This window comes from Montipora capricornis, chromosome 6 (assembly GCF_036669925.1).
Source record: "Montipora capricornis isolate CH-2021 chromosome 6, ASM3666992v2, whole genome shotgun sequence".
NCBI classification, from domain to species: domain Eukaryota; kingdom Metazoa; phylum Cnidaria; class Anthozoa; order Scleractinia; family Acroporidae; genus Montipora; species Montipora capricornis.
The window spans coordinates 44,479,358-44,490,156 of NC_090888.1; the positions used below are offsets into that span (position 1 = coordinate 44,479,358).

A 10,799-nucleotide genomic window follows, 5' to 3' on the forward strand; every position below is an offset into this window, starting at 1 on the left:
TAAGTTGTCGGATTTTAGCGCGAATCGATTGTACTAAAATTGCTGGACAGATTTTGGAAAGTTCGGAGCGACAATGAAGAATTTGTTTGTCAAGTGCGATTCGTTTTTGGCACATAGCTCTAATTGTGATCCTCATAATATTACGTGAAAAAGAATTTATGCGCACATCGAATTTGGTGAAGATACTGATTTGAGTGAGAGAATGTAGCCGGATGAAAGTTCGAGCGAAAACCTTTAGGAATGACTTTAGAATTGAGGCAACGGCCGATGAAGTTGATGTGACTACAAAACCTAGTTTTGGCGAAAATGAGAGTGGCTAAACGGAAAGCTAAGTTACTGCTAAGTGTGGGAAAAGGAAAAAGATAACTTACGATTTCCTGGCGTAGCTCCTTGGTGAGTTTCTTCAAGCTTGGCATCGTCGTCTTGGGTCTCCTGTTAGAAATCTGTGGATTAAAAAATACTAGAACAACAAGGTTAGTGGTCGCAGCGGTTGAATGACAAATGAATGAAGGGGTAGTTTCTAAAGAAACTGTGGTGCTGCGTCGGTGGGGAAGTAGTATACAAAAATTTGGTTTTATCAACGGAGTTGATAATGTAAATTGGCCACCGTACAGAGATTCTAAAAGCTGACGTTTCGAGCGTTAGCCCTTCGTCAGAGCGAATCGAGGGATTATGGGTTACGTGTAGTTTTTATAGTAGAGTAGGGGCTACGCTATTGGTGGTAACGTGGCAACGTGAAAAATAGGAATATATTAGTTAAATGAAAAGCGTTCGTTAATACCGTGAGGATTAAGGGTGCCGATTTGAAAGATGAATTTTTGTTCCAGATTCTTGCGGCTTTCCGTCGTACCTAGATGTAGGGAAAGGCCGCAGATAGCCATGTGTTTTTTGGAGTGGTTAGGCAGATTGAAATGGCGAGCGACTGGCTTGGATGCATCCTTGTCATTCTTCTCAACATCTCAACATCTCAACATTCTTCTCAACATTCTTCTCAACATTCTTCTCAACATCTCAACATCTCAACATTCTTCTGCAAAACTTGTCTTTTCATTGTTAACACTAGCAAGATATCGGGACCTAAGCGATCTGTTAAGATCACCGATCGTTTCACATGTACCTCCGCAAATGTCATTTATTGCATAACCTGCACGTTATGCAATAAATTATACATTGGTGAGACAGGTAGACGACTAGGTGACCGATTCCGCGAACACCTTCGCGATGTTGAGAAGAATGACAAGGATGCATCCAAGCCAGTCGCTCGCCATTTCAATCTGCCTAACCACTCCAAAAAACACATGGCTATCTGCGGCCTTTCCCTACATCTAGGTACGACGGAAAGCCGCAAGAATCTGGAACAAAAATTCATCTTTCAAATCGGCACCCTTAATCCTCACGGTATTAACGAACGCTTTTCATTTAACTAATATATTCCTATTTTTCACGTTGCCACGTTACCACCAATAGCGTAGCCCCTACTCTACTATAAAAACTACACGTAACCCATAATCCCTCGATTCGCTCTGACGAAGGGCTAACGCTCGAAACGTCAGCTTTTAGAATCTCTGTACGGTGGCCAATTTACATTATCAACTCCGTTGATAAAACCAAATTTTTGTATACTACTTCCCTACCGACGCAGCACCACAGTTTCTTTAGAAACTACCCCTTCATTCATTTGTAAATAACCAACTTAGCTCGATAAACGAATGAACGAATGGAGCAACTACAGAATGGGCCATTCCGATTTTTATACACACACCCTATTGAAGGGTTCTCTTCAAAATTTACCCCCAACAAAAAGAAGATCAAATTTACCACACAATCACCCTCTCTGAAGGTACTTCTTCACTTCTACTGCGGAGCAGTGGAGCCACTACAGCCAACCCTCTTCAAAAAACAGTGGTCCTGTATTCTTTAGTTTGAAACACAATACCACTTACCGATTCACGTTTTCCCTTCTCAAGTGGTCTCTAAAATTGTTCAGCAAGGTATCTTCAATGGCAGCAGAGGTGGAGTTGTTGCTAAATTCGATTTCTTTTATTCTGCCGCTGCTCTCTAGAGCACGAACGACATTGCTTCTCGGTACTCTAAGGAAGTCGCAAAACCGCAAAAGCACAAAAGTTCGCTTTACTGATCGTGCTCGTCTTGCGACTTGGTTACTGCCACTGTTGCCTGACATACTGGACTATCTTCTTCTAGAGAATTTCGCTCAAATACTCAAAGAGTGACACGAGTAGGAACGAGCGTGTAAGTGTCAAGTTCCTATTAATATAACACTTTTTACACTCTGTCCATTGTTCAGAATCTGGAAAATTTTTCCGATTGGTTGTGAAACAACGGAGTCTTTGAGTTCCCATTGGATGTCTGACTTCCGGTGCAATTCCAAACACGAGGCCTTTAGGGCGGCGCGCTTCCCTGTCTTGCGAGCTTGCAGTGCAATTCAATTTAGAAAACCTAGGTCCCTAATGGAGTTGTGTGCAAAACTTTACGGGCGCTCTTTTTGCAAACTAGTGTAAGACTTGTTCTCGCATGTATCAAGGTTTATTCTCACACTTTTGAACTCTTACGATTAAATGAAGGATTCCGATTTCCCACCAAGATTAATCGGAGGAACTGTCGCCAAACCGAGATTTCCATACTCGTCACCTTGTCTTGTGCCGCTTTTACACTTTACAACCTTTTCAACAAGCCGCATGAAAATCCGGTAATCTCTGATTGGCTCACAATAGAGCAGGGCCAAATCGCACTAGAGGACAAAACTGTTTACTTATGTCAAAAATATGTCATCACAATGAAAAGCCAAGTGCGACCGGTTTGTTCACCGAAGGACAAAATTTGGACGCAGACGGACAAACTTCAAAGCTGCCGTCGACTACCTCTGGAGCAGGCCAAACTGAAACAAATCTTGGAAAACAATAGCGAGGGTGTCTTGATTCGGAAATGATTTGACAGGTGATATGTAGCAGAGTCTCTATGCGATAGACTTCGCGGTAATATTGATAATGTTCTCATTTCCCAACAACATGCATCCAGGCGCTGGCGACCCATATTTTGCGTATGAAATGGGGCTACAATTTCCTCAATATCCACCAGGATGGCTCTATCCGAAGCCAACTCCCAGTCCATCTACTTGTACCTCGAGCCTGACTCGCGACGCTCACAGCATGGTGTGATGTCTTCTTCACATATTTTGTTCTCACGTGCGACTGTAGCTTTCCCGACAGTATTTTTTTCAGTGCCCGATTTCAAGTTTGATTTGTCCTGAACAAATCCGAAATTGCCCTCTAGTTTAACTCAAAATAACATCGCTGTTGACAAGGAAGCAACCCAGGGGAGGGCAGAGGACTCAACCGATCTTTTTGTGAAACAAGCTCGCCCCAAAATTATGTAATCTAAATGACTGTAGCTTTACTCATAACACGTATATTATGAGAAATAAATGTGAAAAAAAAAAATATATATATATATACATAAATGAAGTATGTCAGTAAATTAAATTCGGTCTTTCGAAGTAACTTTGTTAAAAAATGTGCAAAGTTGTGTAAACTGATATTGCGTTGTTATTGCGTTGCACTGAGGACTACTGTATGAAACCAGAGCACTATTTCTCCTTACTTATAGCTTTCAGCTTCTCTCCCTTGTTCGGTGATTTAATAGCGATAGATAGGCCGTTCGATCCTTTTTTTTTTTTATTATTTCGTGTAAAACTTGTCTAGGCAGCCCGCTTTGTGTGAACTGACACGAATACGTTTGGTAGCACAAATCGCACTACCTGCCGACTGCTCGGTGCTGCTCATTATGAATCTTCTTGAGGTAACAAACCTTGCAAACGGCCCCGTTATGGATTTAATCACCTGGCTTCAACGTCAAAATGTCCTGGCAAATCCACTCAGGTGCCTTTCTTGCAATGTAGTTATGACGTTAACTGAGAGGAACGAAGATCACGTCGATGGTTATATCTGGTAGGCAGTCATAGCGAGCTACAAGCACTCATGAATTGCGTTTACTAATTAATATCGGAACAATATGCTTCTTAGAGGACAATTTCTTAAATTGATTTGTTCACAGTATATTTTTGTAGGATAAAAAACCCACAAATGTTGAAAAAAATACCTTTACCAACCATCATTCAGGAAGTTTTATATTGTGTTTTGCGTCTCTCACATTTAATCATTTCCCGTCTGTTCGTCAGGAGGTGCTCTACATGCCATCGTAAAAAATCGTTGCGTAGTGGGAGCTTTTTCAGCGAGTTCCCAAGAGTTGCTTTGGGAAAGCTTCTTACGCTGATTTACCTTTGGAGTGAACGTGAATTACGAAAAAACGTTGCTACAATGCTCAGCTTGTCGAAGAACACCGTTGGCAACGTGTTTGCTGTATTGCGCCATTACTGTGGACGAGATTTGCAAGACCGACCAATCATTCCATTTGGCGGTCGGGTTTATGTGGTCAAATGCGATGAGAGTCAATTCAAACACAAATCCAAGGTTTGACAATCTTTTAAGTATCTTATTTTAGAACGCACCCAATTAATATTTCTCTTCACCAATCGTTAGGTTACCGTATACCTTCGGTAGTATCTCGTGTCCAAGCGATGCAGTTTTAACTGTAGATACCTAAACACCTCTATCAAGCTAAATCTCATAGACCTGGCTATCCAACCATACCAGCAATTGTGAAATAAAATGAATTGTCTATTTTTTCACGACCTCTAAATGCGAGCGCCCGAATCACATTTTCAAAGCTGCACTAAGTCAAAGCGAATTTGGTCTTAATTTGTTCCTCAGTTTCCGGACGCAAAGCGCTAATAAAGCGTGTCTTTGTTTTGCCATACTCAGTTACAGTGAAAAATTATGAAACGTTTTCGAAATCGCTCTCGGAGAAAAATAATTTCGAATTAAAAAATGTACATACACGTTTTTGTTGTTTATAGCGTGTTAATGTAGCCACTGTGAAAATTTGGGGCAATGGGACAAATTCCCTTTGAGTTTTTGGCTGTTTAAAGTGTCTGCTTCAAGTGAAAAAATTGAAAACAGCATTAAACATGTCAATCATGTGGGAACTGAAAAAGTACAGAGGGGTATAAACCATTAAGCCTGTTTGCTGTCTTGTTATACGTTTTAGTCTTTCTTTGAGGTGCGGACACCAACCTGGAGAAAAATACTCTATTGTTGGACCTTCTTAATTTTGGTAAAGTATCGAAAACAACGCAGAATTATTGGGACCCACTGTTCGTGTTTCAAAGCACGCTATTGGCCTTATTTTCACGTTTGTTGGCTTCCAAGCTCCATGACAGCTTCGAAGTAATGCGAATTCCAAGATCCTTGACTTCAAATACAGCTTTGAAATGGTCGCCACGTGAAAGATATTGAGGGCTTTAAGTGTCATTCTTTTTCAGAGATACGCAATACTTCGATGTCTATCGTTGTTTTCTTCTAAATGTTTACTCTTCTCTTTTTCTAGTATCAAAGAGGAAGACGAGCCCGAAATGACCTGTGGGTTTTTGGTGTTCTGTCGACTGCACACACCCCTTGCAGAGGGTATTATCAGGTGGTGCCGCAAAGAGACAGGGCTACTCTTTGTCGGATTTTACAGCGAGTTCTCCTTCCTGGATCGGAAGTACATTCAGATGATTGGGCTGCATATCGCGACTTGGAGCGTCACGTCCCTAACGTCCTTGTGCACAGGGCTGTTGTTCACAGGAACAATTTTGTTGATCCTTTGACGGGCGTACACACCCAGGAGGCTGAATCAGCATGGGCAAGATTAAAGTACCACACAAAACGCGAAAAAGGAATTAGATCAGAGCAATTGCAAGATTTCCTTGATGAGCAAATGTGGAGAGACTGGAGGGGTCTGGGTGACGCCTTCAATAGTATTTTTTTAGTTATTCAGTACTACCCACCGTAGTCTTGGCAGAGAATAAAAGTGACTTTGTTAGCTTATTTTTTTTCCTTATCCTTTTCGAAAAAGTGAAACAAGTGGAATAAGTTCTGTATAAAACATCGATATTAAAAGCATTTCAAACCTAACGTGTAAATACCTACATAGTACACTTGTGAACTTTGCACGACAGAAGTACAAATAAATTACTATAATAGCTCAGAAAAAATGCTATACCAGAAGCAACTGTCTTGCGGTGTTGGTAAGCCACTCTTTTACACTCTGTGGAGGTTCAGCTCTAGTAAAGGGTATCAGCGAATTAGACGAGGTATGGAAAAATTTTCATGACCTCGGTGTGGATTGAACCCGCGACCACTGGATCAGATCTACTGTTTGCCCTGCCGACTAAGCTTCTAGGTCAGACAGAGAAAGTATGGGACGATAAAGGTGGTGAATCGCGGCGAAGAGAAAGTAAGGGTACATATCAATGTTGTGCCGCGTAACACCATGAACACAAATGGTGGTGAAGTGTACATTAAAGTGAAAAATGAAAACCCATGAAAAACCTACTGGGCATTAGCGTATGACTGGTAGATGTTCCGTTGTACTACGTTGATGATTAACGCATAAAGTCACAGGCAGGCCTCGCCGTTTTGCATGGATTAAGTGTGCTTTCCCTTTGAACAGTTTTCGACCTCCATCTTTGAATGGTCAAAGCACAATCTCACATGTTTAATTTTGTAAATTAACTGTAATATAGCCGAAGGGCGTAGCGAGGGCGGGGGTTCCTGGGGTGCCCGCGACCCCCTTTCTTATTTTGCTCTAATTTGTTATTTTCGCTGTACTTGTGGAGCCCCCTAACTCTTCCTCTCGCCAAATTTTGTTGTATAGCTAATGCACACATTTGGTCTTTTCGTTATTTCCATTATAATAATTTGTTATTTTCGTCATTGTTGTCATTTTCTTCTTTTTATTTGTGATTTGTTATTATTGCGATTGCCTGCATTTCTGTTGCGTCCAACACGCAGATCTCCCAAAACATATTGGAATTAAAAGATTCTGAGGTTGGTTGCGGTAACTTCGAGTTGACTGATTCAGGTTTCAGAATTAAAAAAGTAATGAAACTGGCAAAGATGGCTTATGTGGATCAACGATAGTGGATCTGACTGTGGACGTTAGGAGATCATTTCTAAATTGTTGTCTTAGTCGTGGTATTCCGGGAAGCGCTTCAAATCTTTAACTGTCATAGCCATATCTTTCTTGTTGTAGGTCCGCTCGAGAATCTTTACTAATAATAATAATAATAATAATAATAATAATAATAATAATATGGCGGCGTGTAGTGTAGACGTGGTTTAGCGCTGTGTTAAAAAGTTCTGATACAACGAGAGCAAGCCAAGCTTGGAGCGCCAATACACATCCCGAAAAGTATTTTGCTTTGTGAACAGTCAAACCTGGGATACTTAAAACTCTGGGTGCCTCCTAGGGAAGGGACACGAGTATTTCAGTTGTTTGGATTTGAGTTATAACATTGTATTGTTATTGAGCAGAACGGGGCTGGTGGTCAGCCACAGACTAGACCAAGGATCAAGTGGACGGATGAAACATTGCGTTGTTAAGCTGTGAGCTGGTTCTAATTTCCAAAAATTTGAAAAACTTTGTAAGAAAGGTCGACATACAACCCTCTATCGCACCAGATCACACTTTAATATATCTGTTGTTGACATGGACAAAAGAAAATCCCAGAGGACCAGGGTTGTGGAAATTTAATAATTCTTTATTAACTGAAGAGTATAGCGCTAAGATTCGTGAATTGTACCCAATGTTCCGCGAAAAACTCTCTTATGTTGAAGATAAGCGACTTTTCTGGGAAATGCTCAAGATGGAAATCCGGAATGTTACAATCTCCTTTGCCAAAGGAAAGGCGAGTTTGGTTAGAAAACATGAAAGAGAAATAAAGGAGCGATTGGATAATTTGGATAAAAAAATATGTCATGCCGCTGATTTGAAATAACGTGGATCAAGAACTAAATGAATATGACGAACTTAAGAATCTATGAAGTGAAAAGTAAAGCGACTATATTTAGAGCTAAGTGTAACTGGGTTGAAAACGGAGAGAAAGCGACCAAGTATTTTTTCAACCTAGAAAAAAGGAATTACAACCGAAAGGTAATTGATGAAATTGAAACCGAGGAGGGCGCATCCATAAGTGATAATAAGGAAATTTTGGCGAAAATTGAACAATACTATAGTGATCTTTATCGGTCCAAAATATTGCTGGATCATCCACAGGAAAGTTTTAATACGTTTACACAGAATGTAGAAATGCCAAAACTTTCGGACGAGGAAAAGGTGTCTTTAGAAGGTTACCTGACATTTGATGCGTGTCAGAAGATATTAGAAACCTTACCAAATGAAAAATCACCCGGCGAAGATGGATTTACGGCGGAATTTTATAAACACTTCTTTGATTTGGTGGGGTATGATCTAGTTGAAGACCTTAAATGCAGCGTACGATATTGGGCAACTGTCAATATGTCAGCGCAGAGGTGTGATCACTCTATTACCAAAAGGGGATGAGTCATTAACTTATTTATATAACTGGAGACTGGTTTTCGAAAAGTGTTGTTTCAGTTAATAATATGTTTCATGAATCAGGCCGCTACCTTACCTTTCAAGAATTTCTTTCGAAGTATAATTGTAAATCAAATTTTCTGGAGTACTATCAAGTTTTAAGCGCAATACCAAGCTTTATGTCTAAAAAAGTGGGAGAGATGGATAACACGAGCGTGGAGGGTTTTGTCCAAGGGGCCCATTTTTTATGCTAGATGAGAACATAGTGTTAAATTTAGAGAAATTAAGATGTCGAGATTTTTATCGGCTCTTGGCTTACAGCTGGCTTACAGCGTTGGAGTAAAATACTTCAATTGACAGTGCCTCATGGGGAGAATGTTTTAAGATGTCATATAAAACATGTAAGGAAATTAAGTTAAGAGAATTTAAATTTAAACGTCTTCACCGAATTGTAGTGACCAAAAAGGAATTGAAAAGATTTGTAATTAAAAGTGAAAGTGACTGCTTGTATTGCGGTGAATCAGATTCCATAGACCATACTTTTCTGGACTGCCAATTTACCTCGTCTTTTACTCGTCAAATGGTGGGGTGGTTTAATGCCAAAAACAATACTAGTTTCAATCCAGAACCTAAGGAAATAGTGTTTGGCTTGTTTAATAAGCAATGCCTTGCTGGGCATGAGGGTGTGAGAAAGTTTAACTATACTTTTTTTAAAAATGATGTATTACATTTATTCAAACAAGCTAAAACAGAGCTCGATTATTTTATCTGAATTTGTTAAGAAGGTTAATTTTAAATACAAGGTTGAGAAAGTTACATGATTTCAATTTACTTTATTCGCCCTCTTTGATTAATCACTCAGTTCTCGTGCATGTCAGATAATTAGTTGTATTTGTTTTCTTTTCTCTTTTTCATATATGTATCTTGTGCAATGTAAACTTCTGTTATGTTAAATAAAAAATAAAGAAATAAAATAAAATAAAACATAAAAAATAAAAAAAGGCGGACAGTTCCAAAGCCTTTTATTTTCACTAATCCCACAGCCAGTAAGAATAAACAATCCGGGAGCTCTACGATAATGATAATGATAGTAATAAATCATCACCAAATGCTTCTTAGTTGTATATATTTGGTATACTCCTGAATAAGTCCTTAATTGCACCTCTTAGTGATTAGATTTTGTCATATACTCAAGCAAGAACTGCTAAACCACTATAATGCAGCATTTACGTACTTTGCCGTTACAGGCTTTATGATCTGGTGCATTTAACAGTTCATATTTTTGAGGTGGAAGGAGTCTGGCAGCTCACAATGTAAAGTGAAGTACTGGCCAAGTGAGATTAATGCCACATGTTTAACTCCGAAACGAAGAGCTCAGTGGTAGCTTCTATCGCGGAACTTATTTGTGCTACGTACATTACGTAGAAAAGCTCTGGCCTCTTGTCTTCCTAGCCCGCCTTCTTTACATCCTCTATGGAGCCGGCAATGAAGAGAATGGTAATCAAACAACTGATTCTTTGTTAACTAATCTATAATTATCAGTTATCCGTTTGCAAACAGCATTGGCGAAAGCTGTTAATCTCACGATCTCCGAAGCCAATGTCACAGCCAATCAGTGTAAATGAAGTCGATGTCTACGTGCGCGTAGAAACTAAACGTGATTAGATATGAGCAATAACAGTATAAAATTTACAGTAAAGCGCGTTTCACGAGAAAAAAAAAAATCACAATCACGTTTCAAGAAAACCTCTTTGCTCTTTTTTTGGGTAACTAATCTCTCGATTGTCTTTCTTTTGAAGAACGATATTGCCAAACACATGATGACTTTAAGGTAATTCCCTTGAAATTGTTCTACTATCACATTTTTTTGGAAACTTGGCATAATTAACATTTATGATATGAACATTAAAAAAATGCAATAAAAAAATGGGGTCACCGTGCTTGTTTACACGTCAGCAGGCTCTTAAAAGGGGGTATTTTCACTGTTTTCGCGTTAAAAATTCGAATCACCTTCATACAGAATTAAGTCTTAGTTACTTCAAAGATACAAAATATTATTTTGTGAATAAAGCTTCTTTTATTTACATGAGCAGTAATGCTTCATTTACGCAGACTTGGATTCCCTGGTTGTGGGAATAGTGCACTTCTTGGGACAGTTCCGTGGTTAGTTTGAAGTCCTCGCCTTAGATACAATACACCCAATACGAACTGTTTTCAAAAAAAAAATTCATGTTCTACTATCAAACTTTTCGTCTTCAAATAGGTTCTTTATTAGACTGTTCTTAGCAACTTCCTTTAAACAGAAAAATCGGGGGTCACCGTGCTCGTTTGAGAGAAAAGGA

At 39.4% G+C, this 10,799-nt stretch overlaps 1 protein-coding gene across 1 annotated transcript; it reads left to right on the top strand.

The window, feature by feature from the left end:
- The first annotated feature begins 4,334 nt into the window (after positions 1–4,334).
- LOC138053986 (uncharacterized) lies at positions 4,335–5,910 on the top strand. Its single transcript, XM_068900508.1, has 2 exons — positions 4,335–4,487; positions 5,464–5,910. Exons 1-2 carry the CDS (start codon positions 4,335–4,337, stop codon positions 5,908–5,910), a joined length of 600 nt encoding a protein of 199 aa, XP_068756609.1.
- The last annotated feature ends 4,889 nt before the right edge of the window (positions 5,911–10,799 follow it).

Bases quoted from the DNA above. Each gene is read 5' to 3' on its own strand.
- LOC138053986 (XM_068900508.1), top strand. From the start codon at position 4,335: ATGCTCAGCTTGTCGAAGAACACCGTTGGCAACGTGTTTGCTGTATTG. The intron at 4,488-5,463 runs GTTTGACAATCT...CTCTTTTTCTAG, and splicing joins AATTCAAACACAAATCCAAG to TATCAAAGAGGAAGACGAGC.